The sequence below is a fragment of the Maniola jurtina genome, chromosome 6 (assembly GCF_905333055.1).
Source record: "Maniola jurtina chromosome 6, ilManJurt1.1, whole genome shotgun sequence".
Classification (NCBI taxonomy): domain Eukaryota; kingdom Metazoa; phylum Arthropoda; class Insecta; order Lepidoptera; family Nymphalidae; genus Maniola; species Maniola jurtina.
In genome coordinates, this window is record NC_060034.1 from 11,660,684 (window position 1) to 11,686,369 (window position 25,686).

At 38.3% G+C, this 25,686-nt stretch overlaps 1 protein-coding gene and 1 long non-coding RNA gene across 2 annotated transcripts; one reads left to right on the forward strand and one right to left on the reverse strand.

Moving 5' to 3' along the window:
* Positions 1–848: 848 nt before the first annotated feature.
* Positions 849–16,442, forward strand: LOC123866455. Its single transcript, XR_006796196.1, has 4 exons — positions 849–862; positions 4,762–4,766; positions 5,566–5,576; positions 16,236–16,442. It is a non-coding gene; the product is annotated as an uncharacterized LOC123866455 (long non-coding RNA).
* LOC123866420 (ATP-dependent RNA helicase SUV3 homolog, mitochondrial) lies at positions 1,449–25,208 on the reverse strand. Its single transcript, XM_045907979.1, has 15 exons — positions 24,699–25,208; positions 18,225–18,345; positions 17,714–17,882; positions 16,939–17,122; positions 16,503–16,580; positions 16,088–16,179; positions 15,685–15,824; positions 14,453–14,587; positions 13,873–13,979; positions 4,818–5,011; positions 4,102–4,281; positions 3,155–3,303; positions 2,719–2,817; positions 1,934–2,072; positions 1,449–1,639 (listed from the first exon to the last, which is right to left on the reverse strand). The coding sequence occupies exons 1-15, from the start codon at positions 25,120–25,122 to the stop codon at positions 1,541–1,543; spliced, it is 2,310 nt and encodes a 769-aa protein (XP_045763935.1). The 5' UTR covers positions 25,123–25,208; the 3' UTR covers positions 1,449–1,540.
* Between the last annotated feature and the right edge of the window lie 478 nt (positions 25,209–25,686).

The window sequence follows — 25,686 nt, forward strand, 5'->3', positions numbered from 1 at the left end:
TAACCCAAATAAATAAAGATGCGTTAGGCTAAAAAAATAAGTATTTGACCCTAATGTTTTCTATATTTTGTGGTAGGTACCTAATATTTTTGTATGGTAAGTAGAAAGGTAGGTGTGTAGTTAGATTTCGCTAGATAAATGATTTTTAAATAGAATACCAGTCTGAGATTAATAATTATGAGTGTAAATAAAATACATTAAAAACATTAGACGAACATAATGTGTTTGTATTGGTGTAAACAAGATAAAGTTAAACAGCACTAAAACCCGACTAAGTACTACCAGCAAACTGAAAACTTCCAGAAAAAATTGCTTTATTTGTTGCTTATTAATTGATTATAATTTCTTCCCGCTTAGGTCACAGCAACATAATACATACCAAATAGTAGGTAGATACCTACTACGTACCTAGGTCTACTCAATGCCCATTTGAATTCCCTTTCTTGACGAGACAATAGTTAAAATCTTATATGTATAAATACCTACTCACCTACGCTTTTTCACATTAGTCACGGTGTATCGTTTTCAAATTCTTTTCTGCTAACTTTCATTTTCATTAATAGATATTATCTATTCCATCTTTTTAACCGACTTTTTTGTAGGTAAGTGCTACTTCCTAAATTAAACAGGTGCATACCCATAAAGTTAAGCAATATTATATATTGCTTAAGTAGTTAGTGATTTTATTTGTAATAGGTTACTGAAAATACTTTTCAAGCTATTAAAATACACAAAAGATAACTTAATTTTATTTATAAATTTAAATTAAGAAAATATACCTACACTCTCGATAATTATTATTATTCATTGTCTTCCCCTCGTGCCTTAATATGGTAGGTACGGTAAAGTGTAATATGTATTGGTATTTATTCGATCGAATTAATATCATAGACTATATAGAATCAGTTGTGATCACCAGAGGGTTGTAGGTTTAAATCCTACCCTAAATCCCTATGTTATATTTTATTTCGTCGTCCCAGCTGGACATGGTCACCTTGTAGGTATATCCACACTATGAGCGAACCACGAAGGCGTGGTTCGCTCATATTCAAAGGATCCCTCACTAATTTGAGTCGTTAGTCCAAGTGGAAGAACTACCCACACAGCCGTCCAATTTGTAAAAAGCAGTTAAATGCAAAAAGTATTTTTTGAGCTATAGCCAAAAAAGGACAGATTTTCAAAAGTGTATATAGTTTTAAAAATGAATGCCAAATGGACCAAACTAAAAACTAACTTTAAACCTTGGTCTTACGTAGCATTTTTTAAGAAACATCATTTTGAAAATTCCTACGTTTTCGACGATAACTCAAAAACTACTAGGACAGCATGTCTTAAGAAAAAAAATATTTGATTTGTAAGTGGCGTATAATGTATATTATGAATAATAAATGACTATGACTATCTATACAATACTAGGATTTTTCAATTCAACAAATAAAAAAACCATATAACTGATATTCTTTATTACACATTCACTCTTTGCATACACCAAAATGATCACAAAAAATAAATTCATCTAGTAACTAATTTAAATTTAAAATTATTTCCTTCTATTTCTACCCCCTTTTGTTTTTCTATCGTTTTTCTCTGTGCTGAGTTCTTGTTGTAATTTTTTTAGCATTTGTGGAGTTATTAATCCCTGCAACAACAAGAATTCAGGTGAACAATCATTTTCACTCAGGTATCTACAGTAGTAATTAATAAAAACCAGCCAAGTGCAAATCTCACACACGAAGGGTTCCATCGTAAAAGAATTAACTCTTTTTAATTTTTTGTAGTTTTCATGGCAGCCATTTTTAAATTTTATAGCTTCTGAACACATTCACGAGTTCACGAGATGCAGCCCACTGACAGACAGACGGGCGGGCGGACAGCGGAGACTTAGTAATAGGGTCCCGTTGGAACCCCAAAAATAAAAATAAATTAAACTCACCTTAGCAACAAGCATCTCTGAAAGTTTCCCCTTAGGTTCGTCGTCTTTGGATGGTGCGTGCAGTTTCCCCGCCTTTCTTTTGCCCATTTCAGACATGTCTACATCGCTACGGAGTACTTGTTCTGAGTTTCGCAATAATCTAAAACAAATAAGTTTATCTGTTAGGCTGGAAGCATATTATCAAAAACAACAATGAGAAAAATAACCTCATTGAGAACACATTCGAAACTTGTTTATATAAATCCTTTCTTAGCGGATGTATGTTATAATATCAAGCTATCCTCATGCTAAATTTCAGCCCGATCTGTCCAGTGGTTTGAGCTGTACGTTGATAGATAGTCAGTCAGTTGGTCACCTTTTCGTTTCATATATTCAGATATTGTATTATTGTTTATTATACACCAAAGCGAGCATACTATAGGTATGAAATCGTCTATTATATAGCAACTTTTAAGTACTAATAAGGCGGCTCAACTCGCCTCAGATCAAAAACTGCTATACTTGTTTTATTTTAAACATGAAACCTCGTTTTACGACGAATAAACGAGTAACGACTACCTAGAAAAATTAATTCGGTATCTAAAACAGGAAGAACTAGAGTGAGGGAACTCTCGGTTTGATCCTGAATCGACGATTGTCAAATATTAGGCTATGGGTGACGTGAAACTACTTAGCGTCAAATATAGGTAACATTTGACGCCTGCCAGTGACGTCGAAGCCTCAACGTTTTGTTACAAGTTCCTCAACTGTCGTGAACTGTCATATACGTAGAATTAATTGCTTACCTGGTAATTTGGAATATTCCTTGCTGAATGATAGCGTCCAAACCAATTTCCATCTCTCGTACTAATTTAACATCGGGAAACATGTCTGGAAATCTATAACTGAGGACAAAATATTACATTTTACATTTCCCGCATCAGTTTTCCCTACCACCTTCAATTCAATTCAATTTATTTATTTGCTTGTTGTCATGTCATTGGTACCATCAAGTCAAGAGTGAATAGGCAACTTCTAAGTAAGCGCGCTCCATCTTAGGCTGCATCATCACTTGCTAGCAGGTCTGATTTCAGCCAGGCACTAGTCTACACCAGGCACTAATTTAAAAAAAAAAAACATTTATAAATTCCTCAGGGTTTTGCTTCATTCATTCAAGGTTATTATTGTATTTTAATGGGTTTTGATTGTTAAATAGAAGTAGGGGTTACTTTTACTATTTACCTGAGCCACAGATACAACTCTAGCACGTCGAACACAGCCTCTAAGTGTACGAGGTCCATGATGGTTTTGGGCGGCGGCAGCGGCCAGTCCACTACGTTGCACATCCAGTTCCGAGTTATGGGCTCGTTCCTGCTGTACTGACGCACCATCTAGAAAGAAGTTAAGGTCGCCATCGTCACATTGAGTCAAGCAGGTTAAGGTTGAGATTATAATATCGGAGCGCACCAGTGCGGATGGAGACGCAGTAGAATCGATGCGCGCGTTGGCATACAAGGTGTAATCAGAACGCTAGCAAAAACTTAAGGTTATTATTATACTACCTAAATTCAATCCAATGCCAGTAACCATATGTCTTATCGCGTAGCTTTCTTCTTCTTCTCTTGATTGACTGGCTTATTGTAGTGCCAACCCAGCACAATGCACTTCGCCAATGTATCTTCTAGCTTTAATGATTTACTATTTTTCACAACCGCAATATATAGCGTACAAAACTCGGGTCAGTGCCCCACCTACGACGCAGCATTGACTCTGAGTGACCTATTTACGTAACGTACGTTGACCCACTGACCTAGCATCACATCATTCAGATGTTTTATTTGCAATATATTGGTAACTTTTAAAAATACAGGATTTTTTTATTATTCTTTTTGAGTGTGTTTAGTGGTACCTTACCAATAATCATCATTTCTATCAGCTGTTTTTGTTTTTGCTAGCGTTCTAGTTACACCTTGTCAGCAGCAATGCAGCGGCATCCTAACGCATGCAGCATTATCCAGTTACAGGCACGGTTATGCACATGCGTTAGGTGTGTGTGGCGTGTTTATAGAAAAAGGTCATAAGTGCGACAGGTTTTTGATGCAATAGTTTCGCGGAATTGCTACTCGAATTCTGAGGCCAACCGTACCTATCCTAAAATCCCACCCCACACCCCACCTGTATTATCTTACCTTGAGGAACGTAGCGCACACAAAAGGCAGCTTATTGTTGATGGGCGCGCAACAGAACACGTACCGTGCCCGTAGCGGCAAAGGCACGTGTTGGATCATCTCCGCCAGGAACTTGAAGCCTTCGGTATTGCACATGAAATACAGCGAGTCGTCCACTGTGCACAGGTGGACGAATATGTCCTGTGAATAAGATTAATTCTGGATACATTTGATAGACGACTATTATAAAGGCGGTAGTTTATGTGCGTGCGTGCGTGCGTGTGTGTGTGTCTGTTTGTTATTCTTTCACGCAAAATAGGATTTCATATTCTATAAATTTTATATTTTTTCTTTCCCTTAAATAGAATTTTATTTATAATGAAAAAAAATATTTTTCACGGTTTTTTATAATATAAACATTTCATATTTCAATAAAAAGTTTGAAAATCTATTTCCGGTTCTGATTCTGGCCACTTCCTTTGGATTATACCCTAGATTAACAGATAAGCTACTTTTTATCCCGGAAAATCTAAGAGTTCCCTCTGGATTTTTAAACCTATACCCACGTGAATGAAGTCACAGGCATCAACTAGAAAAAAAGGCTAAGAACATTACTATACTACACGTTCAGGCATTGATGGGATTCCGAACCAGTGGTAAATTATTATGACGATTCAAAAGCACTTGTAAAAGTTTACTTGAATCAAAATTTATTCAAATGTCTATTCTATTCTTACCATTAAGCTACTGAGAGTGGCGTGTGGTAAGTGGTAGGCATACAGCTCCATCTGTTCTGCTGTGGGATGCAAGCCCGCCTGAGTTATGGGGTCAGGAGGCTGCGACAGTAAAGTCTTTAGAGTCGCGAGGTCTTCTGGTTTGTATGTGGTAACGAAACCCGTCTCCCAAGCGCTGCCGTATCTACCGGCTCTACCTGGGAAATGATAAAAAGGTGTAAGGTACCACAGACTTGGGCGCGTTTGGAACCCTCGTAGCTTTAGTTTACATAATTAATTATCACCACTATATCATCTTTTAAATCTAACAAATCGTACAGGTAGTAGAAGTAGAAAGTACAATAGTACCTATTTTGAATAAATGATTTTGGCTTTTGACTTTTGGTGTGCGGGGCACCCGGCAGAAGTGTTACATTATATGCGGTTCCTTTCTCTTTCCTTTCCCCTCCAATTAAGCGTAAATTTTGTGCTAGGAGTAGGTACGACAGTAGTGCAACGGCTGGGTTTTGATCCACCAACCTTTCGGTTTCAGTCCGCTTCTTAACCGTTGAGCTGTTGAGGCTCTAAAGTTTGATTCACTTTATAGTTCATACCAGGTCCCCATCCCAAACGACCCTAAAAAGCTTTGTTTCAAAATTCAAGGTAAATGATAAAGTAGCCATGATGTTTGTAACGTGTACCTTAGCGGTCCCGTTACATCCTTTATTTAGATCGCGTATTTTTATTAACATAACCTGAAATCTGTTTGTAGACTTTTTATATGTCATATGTCAGTGTCCCAAACTTCACCATGACGTTTCTAAGGCGTGACGTTTGGGAATGTAATTCAACGATCTGTCAAACCTTCTTTCATATTGGAAAAAAAAAAACTAGTAACATTTTTGACAGCTCGTTTACCGAATGAAGTTGGCATCTTCCGGTGGCCATTTTGAAGGTTCACTTTTTCTTCCTACATAGACACGCAAACATTTGCTCGTCAATTATTAATTTTTAAAATGTGAAAGTTAAACTAAATAAGTATAATACATATTTATGGGCCAGAGGGCTATAGAGTGGTAGGACACGGCGCTTTTAGCGGTAAGTGTTCATTTTTCTACCCAATCTCGCCATTAGAACATTGAATTTTCCAACAAGAAAATGAATGAAAATTTTAACCTAACATTTCCTTGTTACAGCCGTTGATCCTAGATCTTCGTTGATCCTAGATCGTTGATCCTAGATCTTCGTTGATCCTAGATTGTTATCATTTAACGCCTCATTTGAGCATTTATCATGAGGATTTTCCCGTAAATTTCATTTTGGATCGTACATGTTACGTTTTATATCGGATTCCATCCCGGAATTGGTGTGATGGAATGCAGTTTTCGGCCTGTGGAATTAGTTAGATATTCGACATGTGCCTAGCTTATTCTCTATTTTAACAAATTTTGTGATAATTTGGACTTTATTTTTTATAACCTAGTGTGTGGCCATGTGGCCCAGGTACTATAAGTTTGTTTATTTTTGATCATTGTATCTATATATATGACATATAAAATTAAGACAAGAACAAAGGGGCGATACCTATTATAAATTGTCATATTTTTTTTTTCCTCTTTAATAAATAAAATTTGTATAAAACTTTAGAAATTTAATAAATTAATTTTTAATAATAAATTTTAAATTCTTTGATTTTTATTCACCAATATTTATTTCTTGAGGACATTTGGCGTCCCGGAATAGAGAGCACGGCTAGGTGGACCGAATCTCTGACTTGCGATTAAAAGTCCAGGCCTCGGCAAGTCTATCTGTGGAGATTTCTATCCAGCTGGCTGGCGCCCGAGGGTTTTCCCTATATCCATTTTATATATATATATTTTGTCAGCTGGAAGTAAAAGTAAGGAATTAATTCTATTGTTTTGTTTTTTTTAAATAAATTTTATTTTAAATTTTTCACCTATTGGGTGGTGAAAAATTTTCTTTGTTACAATTGGCGCCCGAACAGGGACTGATTTTTATTTGGGAACCTAGTTGTGTTGATTCTCATAGTATTGGTGAATAAATATTTTAATTGTTCTCGTTCTTGTCTTAATTTGTATTTTTTGTAATATTTTAAGGTGTATTGTATTCTTGTAACTTATTTTTTTTATTGTATGCCTAGATACTAAGATGTTTGTTTTAGCATAGCTAATTTAAGTGTGCTCGCATAAGTTAATAAGCGTAGTTTATTTTGAGGCTTATATACATTTTTGTTATATACAATATCAGCAAAAATGGATGATAAACCTGAAAATGTGTCCGTTGACCCCGACCACATGATAACTTTAGATCATGATACACCGACCATGTCTAGGAACGATCATAGCCACTTGTCTCATCAAACTGTGAGTAATTACTATGTGAACAAGCGTTTTGACTTCTCGAAGCTTAACTTAACATTTAACGGAAAGACCTGCCCGATAGAATTTTTAACCCGCATCGAAGAGTTAAAACCGGTGAAAGGTTTTACAGATGAACAATGTCTCTCAGCATTACCAGTTCTATTGACTGATGTTGCTCTTAAATGGTTTCGTGCCAGAAAACCATACTTAAATAACTGGTCTCATTTTAAATTAGAGTTTTTAGATCACTTTACCCCCAGAGATTTCAATTATCAATTAGAATATCAAATTAGGACCCGTAGACAGAAACAATCTGAAAGTTTATCAGAGTTTATAGTAGAGTTGATGGACATGTCTGCCAAATTGCAAAACCCTTTACTAGAAACAACTTTGTTGGACATTGTTAAACATAACATGCTTCCTCAGTACTCTTACCACTTAATTGGACGAGGAATTTTATCATTGAATGAATTAATTCAATTGGGAAAAGAAATTGAGTCATATAAAACTAGTTTAAAATCTTCTCATGATTATAATACCCCTACGACAAGCATAAAAAAGGAAATTAGTGTACCGTCTGGCAGTAATTCAAAAATTAAACCCAATGTTTTTCAAAACCAGAAAATTATATGCAAAAAATGTAACGGTAGTGATCACATATTTTTGAATTGTCCTGTTTACCCTGGAAAGCTTTGCTTCCAATGCAAATACCCGGATGTGACCACAAAAGATTGCCCAAAATGCCACCCACCTAAAAAGGCCATTTCTTTGTTAGAAACGGAGCCAAAAAACTAAATAGGCGTCGCCGTGGCCGGTTTTCTTCAGAAAATGACAGGTGCACGACGACAGAAGACTTTGAATATTTTTCTAAAAACCCACTACATGTAAATAGTAATAATTGTAATTTAATGATGCAAGTAGCTTCCCTATTGCAATTTAAGGATTCTGATAATCGCCCTTACTTAGCATTCTCTGTGAGAGGTAGAGAATTCCTAGGCTTAATGGACAGTGGAGCCCAGATAAGTGTTTTAGGTAATAACTCTCACTTATTATTTCAAAAAATGGGATTTGACATGACACCTTCATCCTTCTCTGCTGCTACAGCTGATGGAAAGCACCAAAAAGTAATCGGTTGCATGGAATTGCCCATCAGGTGTGCTAAAAGAATCAGGCAGTGTAAGTTTGCAGTCATTCCTTCATTTACCAGTGACGTCATTCTTGGCATTGATTTTTGGATTAACTTTGACATTTTGTCCAAATTGAAAAAGGAAATTTCTATTATTAATTGTATAGAGAATGATTCCCCTTTTGAAATTTCATCAATTACCCCAGCGTCTAGTCTATCTGTCGAAGAGAAACTTAGATTAAATAAAGTAACTCAATCCTTTGAAAATATTTCTTATGAACAAAAAGGTTTGGGAAAAACAGATTTAGTCCAACATAAAATTGTAACTTTTGGTGAACCTATTAAACAACGTTATTATTCATTAAGTCCTGCTAAATTAAAAGCTTTAAATTCAGAAATCGATAAAATGTTAGCGGAAGGTATTATTCAACCCTCTAGATCGCCATGGAGTAGTCCGTTGGTTATGGTGACTAAAAAAGATGGTAGTCTTAGAGTTTGTTTAGATTCCAGGAAGTTGAATTCTGTAACTGTTCGAGATTCTTACCCTTTACCTTATATTTCTAGAATATTAGTAAACCTTAGGGATGCTAAATTCCTTAGCTCTATTGATCTCTCTAAGGCTTTTTATCAAATTATGTTAGAAGAATCTTCTAGAGAAAAGACAGCGTTTGTAGTCCCAGGTCGTGGTCTATTTGAATTCGTTAGGATGCCATTTGGTGTGACAAATGCGCCCGCCGAATTACAAAGACTTTCTGATCGTTTGTTTGGACCAGAGTTTGATAACAAACTTTTCTGTTATCTAGATGATATTATTTTAGTTTCAAAAGATTTTGAAAGTCATTTAGCATTGTTGGATAAAGTATATCAAAGATTAAAAGATTCTGGACTTACAATTAACCTAAGTAAATCTGAATTTTGCAAAGAAAAACTTAAATATCTTGGATATATTGTAGATAAAGATGGTTTACATACTGATCCTGAAAAATTAGAAATAATTAAAAATTATCCTCAACCTAAGTCTATTAAAAATGTTAGAAGTTTTATTGGTATGTGTTCTTACTATAGGAAATTTATTCCAAACTTTTCTCACTATGTAGCTCCTTTGACTAAATTGACTAGCAGTAAAAGAAATGTTAAAACTACCTTTACTTGGAATGATGATGCACAAAAGTCTTTCGATTATCTTAAAAATGCTTTAGTGACCGCCCCAGTTTTACAATGCCCTAACTTTGAAAAACCCTTTTCTATACATTGTGATGCCAGTGGTTATGCAATTGGTAGCGTCTTGATGCAAGATGATGACTCAGGTCAACAACATCCTATTGCTTACTTTTCTAAATTATTGTCTAAAGCTGAGCAGAATTATAGTGTTACTGAAAGAGAACTTTTAGCTGTTTTGTTGTCCATAGAACATTTTCGACCCTACGTAGAAGGTACTGAATTTACAGTAGTCACTGATCATGCTAGTTTAAAATGGTTGATGAATTTAACTAACCCCTCTGGTAGGTTAGCTAGATGGTCCACTCGTTTGTCACAGTATAAATTTAATATTATTCATAAAAAAGGTAGTAGTCATACAGTCCCTGATGCTTTATCTCGTATAGAAATTGCTGAAATTGTATCATGTCCAGAGGATATCCATGATCCATGGTATTCTAAAATTTTTGTAGAATGTCAGAAACATCCTTCTAAATTTAAAACCTATAAAGTAGATAACGATACCTTATATAAATATGTAAAGTCTAAATCCCTTTTGAATAGAAATTTAGCTTGGAAAATAGTAATACCTAGAGAAAACATTTTGGAAACTATTAGAAATAATCATGATGATTTGAATTCTGGTCATTTTGGTATACATAAAACTATTGGAAAATTGCGAATGCATTACTTTTGGCCTAAAATGTTTAAAGATGTTAAGGATTATATAAATAGATGCGATAAATGCAAAGCATATAAACATTCCACTTCAGCTCCTTTAGGTCTTATGTCTAATCCTAAGTTGGTCGATCGCCCTATGACAATGCTGTCCATCGATATTGTAGGTCCATTGCCAAAATCTTATTCTGGATGTGTTTATATACTTACGGTGGTAGATGTTTTTTCAAAATTCTGTTGGATCTTACCCATGCGTAGAGCAACTACAAGGACCATAATAAACTTACTACAAAAAGAAGTCTTCTTAAAATACGGTGTCCCAAAAATTTGCATCGTTGACAATGGTGTCCAGATGACATCCAAAGCTTTTAAATGTTTTGCTAAAGAATATAATATTCCAAAAGTATTTTATAACACTTTATATACCCCTCAGAATAATCCAGTAGAACGCTTTAACAAAACTATTGAGACTTGCTTAGCATGCTATGTTGAAAGTGACCATAGAACGTGGTCTAAATATTTACCCCATGTTCAGGCAGCTATTAATGGCACTATTAATTTAGTTACAGGATACACACCTAATTTTCTTATGTTTGGTAGGGAAGTTTTCCTTGATGGATCCTTACATAAATTTTATTCTATCTCTGACCCTTCAGAGTTAACTATTGGTAGTCGTTCAGATTATTCGGACGCACTTCTTACTTTGAGTAATATTTTTGATAAAACTGTTAGTAATCTGGCCAAGTCATATAGACGAAATGCCAAATACTACAATGAAGGAAGAAAAAGCATTTCTTATTGTGTTGGAGACACAGTTTGGAGGCGCAACTTTGTGCAATCCAATGCTGCTTCTTTCTTTTCCGCAAAATTAGCCCCTAAATTTGTTAAATGTAAAATAATAAAGAAAATTTCAGATAATGTATATTTATTAAAAGATTTGGAAAAAAATAGTACAGGTAGATACCATATAAAAGATATTCTTAAAATTTGACAAAATTAAAACTTAAAATTAATTTTAACAGGAAAAGAATCTAGCAGAAGCTAACACAATAAGGACTCATTATTATTTTGTGTAGGATTTTTTTATTTGGCTCCTTTGTCAGTCCTACCGATTTGTAGGTTGCGGCTACGCAGTTGCTCCGCATTACCTCTCCTTTTTGTATATATTGTATATTTTTGATTTTATAGTTCTGTTTATAAGAGATCTTTTGGTAGCGGTTATGCAGTTGCTTCGTTTTACCAGGCTCTTGAAGAACTCATTTTTGGTTGCGGTTTTGCCTTTGTTTGCACCGTATTACCTAATTTTGTTGTAAATATGTATAGTTTTCTTTTAAGGGATTACGGTTTAGCACATGCCCCGTATTATCCTCCTGCTTGTTCTGCTATAGTCAGTCAGGTAGTTTTGTAAATATGTACAGATCTTTTGTGGGATCATGGTTGGCACATGCTCCATGTTATCCTCCTGCTTGTGTCTGTTTTATCGGGCAAGTAGATGTATATATTTTTTTCTATGTGGGTCTTTAGTACTCATCCTTGGCCTTGTCTCACACATGTGGACATGTTCGCTAGGTCCTTGCTTTAGGCAGGACGATGTTTTAGGTGTTGCTCTTTTGTAGCGCATCTTTATTTTGGATGGTTCGACAATGCGCGGCGAGGGTGCCTGAGTGCTTTGTTCGGTTGCATACCATTCCGAAAACCCCTTAGCTAGGTTAGTTCGTCAATACGCGGCGAGGGTGCCTCAGTGGATTGATCAGTTGCATACTAACTCTAGACTCTTTTTATTTTGGCTTATGTTGTGTTAGGTTGGTTTGCCATTTCACGGCGTTGATGCTTAGTGTCTTGGTCAGTAGTATACCAATCCTAATCACACACTCTTTAGAAAGTTTTCTTCCCTTCTTCGCTAGTTTGGTTTGCCATTTCACAGCGTTGATGCTAGTGTCTTGGACAGTAGTATACCAATACTATGCAAATCTAGTTTAGGAATTTTGTTTTAATGGATTGCTTCTCAATCTGTATTTATTAATGATTATTTGGTTGTCTTGGCTTACATAAATTTAGATATTTAACTTTCCTTTTGTTTGGTAGTTCCCTTTGTTTTGTCTTATAGAATTGTTTAGGGTAAAGAAAAAAAAAAGGTTTTTTTTTCTTTTCTCTAGAAAGGGGAAATTGTAACGTGTACCTTAGCGGTCCCGTTACATCCTTTATTTAGATCGCGTATTTTTATTAACATAACCTGAAATCTGTTTGTAGACTTTTTATATGTCATATGTCAGTGTCCCAAACTTCACCATGACGTTTCTAAGGCGTGACGTTTGGGAATGTAATTCAACGATCTGTCAAACCTTCTTTCATATTGGAAAAAAAAAAACTAGTAACATTTTTGACAGCTCGTTTACCGAATGAAGTTGGCATCTTTCGGTGGCCATTTTGAAGGTTCACTTTTTCTTCCTACATAGACACGCAAACATTTGCTCGTCAATTATTAATTTTTAAAATGTGAAAGTTAAACTAAATAAGTATAATACATATTTATGGGCCAGAGGGCTATAGAGTGGTAGGACACGGCGCTTTTAGCGGTAAGTGTTCATTTTTCTACCCAATCTCGCCATTAGAACATTGAATTTTCCAACAAGAAAATGAATGAAAATTTTAACCTAACATTTCCTTGTTACAGCCGTTGATCCTAGATCTTCGTTGATCCTAGATCGTTGATCCTAGATCTTCGTTGATCCTAGATTGTTATCATTTAACGCCTCATTTGAGCATTTATCATGAGGATTTTCCCGTAAATTTCATTTTGGATCGTACATGTTACGTTTTATATCGGATTCCATCCCGGAATTGGTGTGATGGAATGCAGTTTTCGGCCTGTGGAATTAGTTAGATATTCGACATGTGCCTAGCTTATTCTCTATTTTAACAAATTTTGTGATAATTTGGACTTTATTTTTTATAACCTAGTGTGTGGCCATGTGGCCCAGGTACTATAAGTTTGTTTATTTTTGATCATTGTATCTATATATATGACATATAAAATTAAGACAAGAACAAAGGGGCGATACCTATTATAAATTGTCATATTTTTTTTTTCCTCTTTAATAAATAAAATTTGTATAAAACTTTAGAAATTTAATAAATTAATTTTTAATAATAAATTTTAAATTCTTTGATTTTTATTCACCAATATTTATTTCTTGAGGACATTTGGCGTCCCGGAATAGAGAGCACGGCTAGGTGGACCGAATCTCTGACTTGCGATTAAAAGTCCAGGCCTCGGCAAGTCTATCTGTGGAGATTTCTATCCAGCTGGCTGGCGCCCGAGGGTTTTCCCTATATCCATTTTATATATATATATTTTGTCAGCTGGAAGTAAAAGTAAGGAATTAATTCTATTGTTTTGTTTTTTTTAAATAAATTTTATTTTAAATTTTTCACCTATTGGGTGGTGAAAAATTTTCTTTGTTACATGTTGAAGGACCGACAGAAGCGAAGTTTTACTCGCTCAGTCATGTGAGCATTTCGTCACCACATGTATTTGGTTTACTTTCTACTTTTTAACTAACTTCCAAAAAAGGAGGAGGTTCTTAATTCGTCGGAATCTTTTTTTTTATTAATTAACTTGCAGACGGCAACTACTTTATTAATTAAATAATAAATAATTAATGTTAATCTTATACACACACACCGTTTTACATACCAGCAATCTGCAACGCTTGCGATATGCTTATAACGTCCATTTCTTTGTCACCATCTTCGTTGATTACAGGCTTTATGAGCGAATAAAATATTATCCTTCGTATACTCCTAAAATGAATTCATAAAGTTGTGCACAATCTCTAAATTAAACTAAAACAGGTCTAAATCTAATGCTATCTTTTTCCGCAGGTTCATTAAGAAAGGGATAGAATTATAATATTTAGACCTGTCAATTTAGTTTAGAGATTGTGTACAACAGAATTAGCCACAGCCAGAGAGATACAATTCTAGCAAGAATGATTTATCGTCGTTTTTCTCGGTAGATGCATTTACATTGTGGAAATAAAGATCAAGATTGTGAGCAATAAAGCCGCCTTTGCATACAATTGTTTTTACTTTTTAATTTCTTTGTTTTATCTTCATTATTTCATATTTTGTGCGCAGTAAAGTTTTCTATCTATCTATCAATATCCTAAGTAAAATTTTAAATAGCTGCATTGATTCATATCAACTCTGCATCAATGTGAATCGACCCTTAAAATGCAAACTGAATGTAGGCTTCATACAAAAATATTACTCACAAATTGATACCAAGTCCTATAGCATCAGTGGCCACCATGACTTTACAAGAACTCTCTGGGTCATTAAACTTATTGGCTTGAGCGAGTTTTGTTCCGGGCGGTAAGCTGCCGTATATTACTGCCACTTCATGACCCCTAAAAAAGCAAAATTATTAGTATTTGGTCGTAGAATGACTAGAAAATTCGATTTGAACACCACCTTTTTTCAATTTATAAGAATACCACTTGACTGCAATCGGACTTGCTGGCAAGTGATGCAGCCTAATATTGAAATCTATAGAGCGTACTTTGACTTTGCTTAGACTTAAGTTTCAGTCAAAACGAGACAGATGTATGCCAGCGGTATAACGCTGTCTCGTCTTAACAGTGCCTTAAGTCTGAGCAAAGTCAAAGTGCGCTCTATAGATCTCAGCCTAAGCTGATGGAGCGCGCTTGCCTACTTTGAATTCTTAAGTCAAATCGTACTTTGTGTACATGCGAGTACCAACAACAACAACAACAACAGTACAAAGTTTCAATTCAGTCGGGACGAACGATACGCGAACACACAATACGAACTCACAAACATAGATCCATACTAAATGTTATAAATGCGAAAGTGGTTGTTTGTCTGTTATCTTTTCATGGCCCAACTGCTGAAACTGAAAAACTTAAATCTAGGCAAACGAAGGTCCGAGCATCAGCTGATCCTGTCATACTAATATTATAAATGCGAAAGTTGTTGTTGGAGTCTTCTTCTTTTATTTATAGTTATTTTGATTAGTTTAAGACCTGGTGAGAAGATAGGCTACTTTATGTCCCAGGAAATTAGAGTTCCCAAACCTAAATCCACGCAACAAAGTCGCGAGCATCAACTAGAAGAATCATATTATGACATGCTTTATTAAAATAACGTAGTGTGCGCAAAAAAAGTAGTCCAATCTGATCACAAGGTATTTGATTGGACATTGTAAAAAACAGATCTCAGCTGGGTTTGTGTATTTAATCCCTAGGCCCTCTTGCACCAAACTCGTTAGCTCAGTTTAGTTAAATTTTGTAATGCCAACTTTATTCCAGGGTTGACAAGCAAAGTACAGTTACAGAAAATTTGAAACACATTTACAAGATTTGTGCAAGACCTGCGAAAACCTCCATATTATAACTTTGGATTGGACTACCTGTTTTGCGGTCATTGTAAAAGGGCAAATAAAATCGTATCTATGATCGGATACCTGCCTCGACAAGGGACTGACCTCTGTTCGATCGCTCGACTTACACTGTAAATGTCGTTCTTATTGAAACACACTATACAATCTCCCTCGCGCACTTTGTCCAGCGAGCCCAGGGCACTGTCTTCCACTTTGAGTTCCGTCAGCCTTTTATATGATCTGACCTAAAAAAAAATAGATTTTATTTAAATCGAACAACTTCAATTCTGTACAAGTAACTAATATAAGGTTCGTATAACCGAGTACCCTGTATGAGATTAAAAATATATCGTTTTATAATTTATAAATATATAAACTAATCGTTTTCGATGTATCAACCCTAGTTTTCCAATAACTTAATGAAAAATGGCATAAATACTGGAAGTATTCAGGCAGAATAGAGAAACTTCACATAATTACTTTATGGGTTTATGGCATCAATACTAACCTCAATTTCTTCCCCTGTAGTATTACATATTTCTTCTATTAAATTTATTGCGCCAGATTCACCACACAAATGTAATTCCTCTGCTTGTAAACCTTAAAAATGAATTGTATGATGCAATAATTAATGGTTTTATTGAAACAAATAATAGATACAGTTCTTGCAATTCACGAAGGCGAGTGGCTCATGCTTGTGTTTAAGTCATATCGGTATAAGTAAGGTACTCTAAAAGTGTGCGTTTGTGAGTGCTTGCTCGCGACTCATTGGTCCGAAATGCACGCACACTTACGCAATGCCCATGTATACGACGTAACCACAAGTAAAGTTCACTCGCCTTCGTGAATTGCAAGAACTGTAACAATAAATATCATGATTTCTTTTAATAATCTTATTATTATTAAAATAATATTGTACCTACCTAATACTGCTCTTGTCCAGGCCCAACCCCGGCCCCTGTCACCAATCATCTGTATTTCATCAATGATTGCCACTTCATCTGTAAATTTTTATTTAAATTACAAATAAGTACTTCCACAAATACTTATTTATTAAAAATTCATCCAGTAAATAGTATCTTAAAAAAGGGCACCAAATTAATTACCCAACCAGTTTTCAACCAAAGTCAAGAAAAATATTGAACACATATTGGAAACTTTCTTTATCCTTTTCCTATAGAATGTTGTTACCTTCACAACACATGGGATTCGTACTAGTATATTCTTACTATGTATTATATTAAACATATATAAATACATGCTTGTATTTTACATAATTCATAATAGAAATACTACTACTAATGAAAGGATGATGCCTTTTGAATACTTAAGAGTCTTACAAGTTATCCCAAAACTTACACAATTCATTCAAAGAAGTCATTTCAACAGTGCAGGCCACATGTCTTGAGGGTGTCAATTCTGGTTCATCTATCAAATATGACTCTTCCTTAACTATTTCAGTGTCTTCATTATTGTCCACTAGCATAGTATATTGTGAAGCATGCCTTCGCTCTTCCCCTGTGATTAAGTCACACGGGGTGCCCTAAAAATACATATAAATAAACATGACAAAATATATTTAAACATGGAGACACATAGCCTAGGCTATTTAAGTTTTACAATAACATACTGTTGCTAATTGTTTTTATCTCTATTTCTGCTCTGCTTCAATGGAAATACACATAAAAGTAGTATTACATCTAGAACATTGTGAAAAACTTACACAATTTTCAGACATGCCTATTTATTTAATATAGAGAATTGTGTACAACTTAATTAGCACCACTTAGTTTAATTTAAAAATGTTTTCAATCAAATTATCATACATTCTAATTCCTTATAATTGTAATTTTTTGCGTAATAAATGTTTGATTTTCTTATTTTTGTGATTTTATTTTAATTCATACTTCCATATTATCAATTACTTATATTGTAAATATGAATCTATGTGTCTGTCTGTTTCTTTTCCACAGCTCAACTGTTTTACCAATTTTGACGAAAATTAGTACAGACAGCTTGAATCCTGGAGAAGAACTTTTCATCCCAGAACATCAAAGGGTTCCCACAACATTTCTATAAACTTAATTACAGACAGACAAAGTCGTAAGCATCAAGTTATACTTGATAAACTTACCTTAGAATTAGATTTGTGGTATATTTCGGTAGCTAACAACTTAAGGGGTCCGCAGTAAACACCAGACTTAGATGTTAGGAACCTTTCCATTGCATGGTAGGTCTTTCCTGAATTTGTGGGTCCTGCATGAAATATTATCTTTCTATTTATATTACGAGCTTGTGGATACCTGTAAAAACAAGATTCATTATTTGTCGGGCGAGTTTTCATCCTTATGTCGTCGACATTCCATCTACACGGACGAAAAATTTTGCATCATCATTCCTCATATGCATGGCTATGTTTTGGAATACTCTTCCGCGATCTGTGTTTCCTACCAATTACAATACGTATATTTTTAAAACAAGAGTGAATAGGCATCTTTTAGGTAAAGGCGTCCCATCTTAGGCCACATCATCACTTTGCATCAGGTGTGAATGTGGTCAAGTGCTTGATTATCTTGAAAAAAATTACATGGTTGGCTGTAAAATTCTGTTTTAAAAACTGTTTTATAAATGTTAGATAAACTTACCAACTAGCAGGTGTTCTTAAGTCAGATATTTTTTTAAGGTCATCTAAACAGTCAAGATGTGGGAATGCAAGTCTAGCGTGTCTAAGGAAGTATGGAAACAAATCATCAACATGACCAGCACCTAAAAAATAAATATAATTTACATACCTTTAACATACGTTTTTAATACAATAGTGAAGTTTTGATAGATATTTAGACTATCCATTACTGATTAGACAATAGACTTAGATGGTTGCATAATTTTTGTGGATGAAAAGATAATGACAGTCATTTTGATGTCATTTTTTTAACCTGATACATAAATAATACCATCCTCTTTCAAACCCCTATTTTAACCCCTTATGGGTTAAATTTTGAAAAGTCCTTTTACAGCGGATGCTTACATCGTAATAGCTATCTGCCCGGCGTGGCAGAGCTAGTTAATGATCTGGGTTTCAACCAGAACATTCGCTAGTTCAGCTATACGAGGCACCCTTCATGCAACCGGGCGGGTCGGCGGAGTTGCGGATCGCCGGTGTCCCCAGGACCCTGGACAAGAAGGAACTGTTCGGGTACCACCCCCAACACCCGAGCAGGGTCCCAGAAACCCTCTTCCCGTGCTCCCCTAGATCCTAATCCAAACCCAATAACCAATCACCCAATTCCTGAATATAACCCTAAAATTCCAGCACACTCCACACTCACCCACACACAGAAACACACACAAACACTATACAATTAACACATATTTCTCAAATAATGGCGGATCTCAACAAACGTACAAGTCTCCTGGTGGGTAGCGGCTTACCACCCAAATCCCACCCTGGCACCCAGGCGACGTCCACGGACGGCGCCCAGGGCCCAGGCTGCCCCATCGTATCAGGAGGGGGCAAAGACCCGCTCAACCTTGAAACGACGACCTTAGCTAGCCACTTGGACATGTCCTCCCTGGCCGCAGTGATCCCTGCGCCTGCTAGCGCAAGCGCATGGACGCTCGTGGCCCCAAAACAACGGAAGAAAAAGAAGGGGAACAGGACAGACAGACGGACAGGAAAACAGACTACGACCAACGCTAACGGACAGACGGAAAAAACGAGTAACAAACGGACTGACGGTAGGGAAAACGGAGGCGGGAAGCGGGAAGAACCCGACTGCCCAACCGCGGACGCCAGCAACTTGGCCGGGGGAAGCAAAAGTAAAAACTCAGGACGACCCCCACTAAGTGGCGGTCGGACTGTCGTGGACACCAGCGCAACCCCTGGCTGTTCCGCAGGCGAAAAGGCGAACGGGCAGGAATCGGCATCAGATCGCAACCCACATGCCTCGGGTGAGTCGAGCACCACCACCGTCAGGGCTGGGCAAACCGTAGCCAAGGACAGGGGGAACGAAGGTGGTCGCACTGATCCCGACGAGAACCCAATCCAGGCGCGGGGCGCATCGGGCCCAGGCGGATCCAACACCGCTCGACCCCCAATGACAACAACAACAACAACAACCACCAAACAAACTAGTACAACAAACACAGACGCTCCCAAGACCACTAAACCACCTAAACCGCGGGCACACCCACGGTTTAGGAAGCGGAACAGGGGGACGACAAAAGACCGACAGGACAATCCCGGGACATCATCGAGTCAGACTAAAAAAAGGAGAACGACTTGACGACACAATCTCACCCCGGGGGGAACACAAACGCCCACGAACTGATAACAGACACACCCGAGATGCGAAGGGCTCCTATGCTACGGCAGCCCAATCGCACTTGAGTGTGGCTGTTACCACCACTCCTAGAGTAGACCTAACGCAAGAAGAGGCAAACACAATACAGGGTCAGATACAGAAGGCGATTTTCGCGGCCTGTATCGAGCCCTTGGCACCAGGCCAGACCCGATACGCCCCGGCGTTTGAGGGCAAGGCCTTCCTCAGTGAAGGTGTACTGAAGATGTGGTGTCACGACGACCGTGCCTTTACCTGGCTCACAAACGTGGTGCCAAAACTGACATCGCCCAGAAGCGGAACGGGGTTGACTGTGATACGCCAGACCGAAATACCAGTTAGGGTTAGGTCGGGACTCTACGTCCCGGACTATGATGGGGAGATAGGCCAACTGCACCAGGTCCTATCTCACCAAAATCCTTGGTATGGAGTGTCGCAGTGGACCCTGTTCAGCTACCGACGAACAACCAGCAGTCCTCCTGGGGTGTTCCTAATACTAGGAATCCCCAACGAGGAGCTGCCGATAATAATGGCGCGCGGCAGGAAGGTCGCCTATTCCACGGGCTCTATCTACATCCGGTTCTTCACGAGTGAAGGACTAAGCGATGTACCGCCCGGGCATAGCTTAGCGCCTGAAACTCGGGAGGAGACTGATGCGGATGGGGCCATGGATGTGGATGGGCCAACCTGCCACCCCCAAAGAACACCTGAGCCTTCCGTGAGCACTGTCCTTGACAACATCGAGGAAGTGCTAGCGGACTCCCGTTTCAACACACAACCGCGGGAGAATAAGGCGACACACGACGCTCAAGACACAACCGTCCCCGCCGAATAACCACCGGCATAGAGGGCGACGTAACAATAAAAATAATTCAGACCAACCTCCAGCACAAACATCTCGCCACGGCCACACTACGAAAACAGCTGGAGGTTGAAGCCGAGACCATCGCACTGATCCAGGAGCCGTGGGTCAGGGGTAAAACCATATGCGGTTTCGGAAGCTGTAATGGTAAGATCTATTCTCACAGCAATGACGAAGTACCAAGAACATGCATTTACATTCCACGCTGTATTACAGCGTCATTACTAACACAATACTGTTCCAGAGATCTGACAGCAGTCAAAATAAAAAACGGAATACAACAGGGCGTGGGTCTACCACCAAAGCCACTGGTCGTAGCCTCACTCTACATGCCCATAGAAGGCCGAATACCTACAAGAGAACTAGTGGACCTCACAACACACTGTGAGGACAACGACATAGATCTAATTATCTCTGTCGATAGCAACGCACATCACAACCTGTGGGGATGCACAGCCAACAACAAAAGAGGTGAGGATCTCATAGATTTTCTACTAACAACCAACCTAACAATCACTAACAAAGGCACTGAACCGACCTTCGTGTCGAGTAGGTACCAAACCATAATCGATCTAACCTTAGCGTCAACCAGAGCTGCGGACCAAGTAAAGAACTGGCATGTCAGCGACGAGCCTTCGCTCTCCGACCACAGGCGGATATGCTATGAGCTAGATCTGATGATAACCCAACACGCACCAAGGAGAAACCCAAGGAAAACCAACAGGATAAAGTACAAAACCTTGCTAACGCAACGGATAGGTACAAAAAAACCTAAAGACATCGATGACATCAACAACATCGAAGAAAACGTTAACAAACTAACGGAGTACATTAAGACAAGTTATGAACAAGCTTGCCCCCTGAAGAAAATCAACACAAACCGACCGTCAAAAAACAGCTGGTGGGGCCCTGATCTGGAAAGAATGAGGAGAAACCTCAGACATCTTTTCAACAGAGCAAAAAACACCAGACAAGAACAAGATTGGGACAACTACAAGGAAGCCCAATACAAGTACAACAAACGCGTCCGAGAAAAGGAACAAACCTCGTGGCAAAAGTTTTGTACAAGCATAGAGTCGAACGACACTGCAGCTCGCATACGTAAGATTCTAGCAGACGACAACACTCGCACACTCGGTTCGCTGAAGAAAGCTGACGGAACGTACACCAAGGATGACAAAGAGATAAGCGAAACGCTTATTGAAACGCATTTCCCTGGCTGTAGAATTGTAGATTCAACAGACTGGGTACACAACCTAGGAAACCATCCCACAGACGAGGATTGGGATCTTGCCAACAACACAGTCACGCAAGATAGAATCAGCTGGGCTATTGACACCTTTCACCCTTTTAAATCAGGGGGGACCGACAACATTTTCCCTGCACTTCTACAATGGGGAAAACCTCAACTTACACCATGGCTGGAAATAATATACAAGGCCTGTTTAGCATATAAATATATCCCAACAGCCTGGAGAGAAGTAAAGGTGGTCTTTCTACCAAAACCTGGAAAGAGTGACTATACTTTGCCAAAGTCCTTCAGGCCTATCAGCCTTACATCATTTCTATTGAAAACTCTCGAAAGACTGGTTGATCGGTCTCTCAGGGATGGAACCTTAAGACATATACCCCTACACTCACATCAACATGCTTACAGCACTGGCAAATCAACGGAAACCGCTCTGCATTCCGTTGTTGGCAAAATTGAGCACAACCTAGAAAACAAACTATCAACACTGGGTGTCTTCATTGATATCGAAGGAGCTTTCGACAAGACAACCTTTGATAGCATTGACAGAGCCTTGGGACGATACAAGGCGCCAGGAACTATACGCAGCTGGATAAGAGCATTATTAGAACTAAGAATCATACAACTAGACATCAATGGAGTCACAAAAGGTATAGTAGCGAGAGGCTGCCCTCAAGGAGGTGTCCTATCACCAATCTTGTGGAACCTTGTAGTTGACGACTTGATAAACAAACTAAATACAAGCGGTTTTTACACCATTGGTTATGCTGATGATCTCACCATCTTAATCAGTGGCAAACTAGAGAATACACTATATGAAGTCATGCAACGGGCATTGCGCTTAATCGAAAGATGGTGCAATGAAAATGAACTTACTGTAAATCCAAAGAAAACAGAGATGATTCTGTTCACAAACAAAAGGAAAATAGAGCTAACCAAACCACCAACTTTGTTCAACACAAGCCTTAGACTATCCACTGAGGTAAAGTACCTTGGTGTGACTCTTGACAGCAAGCTCAGCTGGAAAAGGCATACAGAAGATAAAATTAATAAATCGCTTACGATACTAAACCAATGCAAACGCATGCTGGGGAAAAAATGGGGGCTCAAACCAAAGATAATGAAATGGTTATACCTAACGGTAGTAAGAAGCTCACTAACATATGCTGCCTTGATATGGTGGCCGAGAACTCTTCTTACGACCGCCCAGCATGAATTACAGAAATTCCAACGACAAGCATGCCTCGCCATTACAGGCTGCATGAGTACCACACCTACAACAGCACTTGAAATTATACTGGGGATCCCGCCCCTGTACTTACAAGTCAGAGAAGAAGCAACGCTCGCAGCCTTGAGACTGAAAACCTCAGGTCTGTGGAAAGAACAGAACACAAGGCACACTAAAATTCTAGTGCAAAGCATAACAAAAGAACCACGCCTGGAGTGGAAATGCGATAGAACCAGGAAAAAATACATACTGGACAAACCATATAGAATAAATCCAGAGATAAACATAGATCCGAAGCCAACACAAGATGCAATAGAAGTGTACACCGACGGATCCAAAACAAAAACTGGCACAGGAGCAGGGGCCTACTGCCAAGAACTAAACATGAGAATAAGTCACGCACTCGGTAAGGACAACTCTGTCTTCCAAGCAGAGTGTGTAGGCATTACAACTGCAGCCATAGCAATGGCAAACCGACAGGTAACAAATTTTAAGATAAACATTAACTCGGATAGCCAAGCTGTTCTTAAAGCCTTGGCTAGATTTTCGACAACCTCTGAACTCATACAAGACTGCCACAAGGCTCTGGAAACACTCGCCATGTCGAATGACATCACCCTACGGTGGGTCAAAGGACATGATGGGGACCAGGGAAACGAGGCAGCGGACGCATTAGCACGCAAGGCTACGACGCTGAAGGTGACAGGGCCAGAGCCTATGGTACCCATACCCTTCAGTGAGTATAAAACTTGGTTACACGAACTAACACTTAAAGAGCATTCTCATCTATGGGCAAACGCAACTGACTGCAGGCAAGCCAAAGAGGCTTTCCCTAACATAGATATACGACAAACTAACAAACTACTCCGCCTGGACAAAGGTAAACTTAGGAAGGTGGTGGGACTCATAACAGGGCATAGCCCACTAAACAAACACCTTTTCGTTATAGGTGTTACCGACAGTCCTCTGTGCAGGGCCTGCATGGAGGTCGATGAAACACCGACGCACGTGCTCCTGGAGTGTGCAAGCGTAGCAGAACATCGAGAACGCCATCTGGGATCCCCAACCTCACTTCATGAAGCCCTCGGCAACCTGGGCGGTCTACTTGGCTTCTGGAGCGAGCTTGGATGGCTGGAGTGAAGACTTCGGCGGGGAGGGGCAACGCACGCACAACAGACGGAAACGTTTAAGTGCGGAAACCAGCCCAGAGAGAAGAAGAAGAAGAAGCTATCTGCACATCAAATTTCCACCAGATCCGCCCAGTGGTTTGAGCTGTGCGTTGATGGATCAGTCAGTCAGTCATTTTTTCCTTTACGTAATATAGATTAGGTATGTACTTATCAATATATTTTTATGATATATAACAGGAAAGGTTTTAAAATGGGAAACATATTAATGTATAGTAGGTAAGTAAGTAAACTTACACTGTGAACCACTTACCTACTAGTATATCACTTATTGTAATGTGTAAGTCTGGAGGTAAATCATGTTCCAAACAGTGTCTTCTAAAGGATAAAAAAGACTGATGCAATAATTGATCATCCAAACCGTTTTCAGCCGCCAAGACTCTAACCTCTGGCTTCTGATAAAACTTATTCAATATTTTGAGCAAATCTTGCTTTTTTAACCGTCCTGTGAACTCTTCACCTATATTAATGTCATCCGGATTTGGTTTAACCGGTACGGGAACAAACAGAGCAGAGGGGTTCCCTTTATCGTGTCTTTTGGTTCGCTTGAAAACATAACCTACACTTCCCACTTTGCCCCTTTGGGAATTTAAAACACTAGTAACAAATGGAGTGACGCACGGCTGTAGTTTATCTATACAGTAAACGGTCCATATTCGTGAAAAACCTTTGTACATTTTGATAAAATTCTAATTAAATAGGTATAGTAATTTAACTAAAATTTAAATAGCCTGAAATAAATAACATAACCACAGAACAGGCTAGTAAAGTCAAAACCATCCTACTCTATGGTCAAAACTCAAAAGTCAAGTTTAGTCAAAGATTCATCATCTTGAGTAAAGTCTATGGTGGACTTCGTCTGTGTTGGTGTTAGCTGGCGGGCGTGCTCTGCCTTTTTGTAGTGTTTTTTGGTTAAAACTGACTGGATAGCGCTCTAGGGGGTGCCGTGCGTATGTCGGCGAGCGCCGGCACGGACGGGGTCCATACTTGTATAGTTTAACTAACTTGTTACAAATAACTACAAACTTGACATTGGCTAATCTTTGTAAAGCCAGACAAAAGAGAAAAAAAAAAAAGTCTATGGTAAAGTCACCGCCACGCCATTGGTCACCGCAAAAACAAATTCATGTAGTGCCCTATAAATCCTGTACTGCCAAACCATAGAGTTTATTTTTAGGGCTTTTATGGTTCCTCACTAATATTTACTTACCGCTATTCGTCTAAGCCGCTATCCCACATTC

What these genes read in the sequence shown, in the direction of transcription:
- LOC123866420 (XM_045907979.1), bottom strand. Translation starts at nt 25,122, where the DNA reads ATGTACAAAGGTTTTTCACGAATATGGACCGTTTACTGTATAGATAAA. An exon ending in CTACAGGGGAAGAAATTGAG is followed by an intron (nt 15,825 to 16,087) that starts GTTAGTATTGAT and finishes ATTTTTTTTTAG; the next exon opens with GTCAGATCATATAAAAGGCT. An exon ending in GGAATATTCCAAATTACCAG is followed by an intron (nt 2,073 to 2,718) that starts GTAAGCAATTAA and finishes TATTTGTTTTAG; the next exon opens with ATTATTGCGAAACTCAGAAC.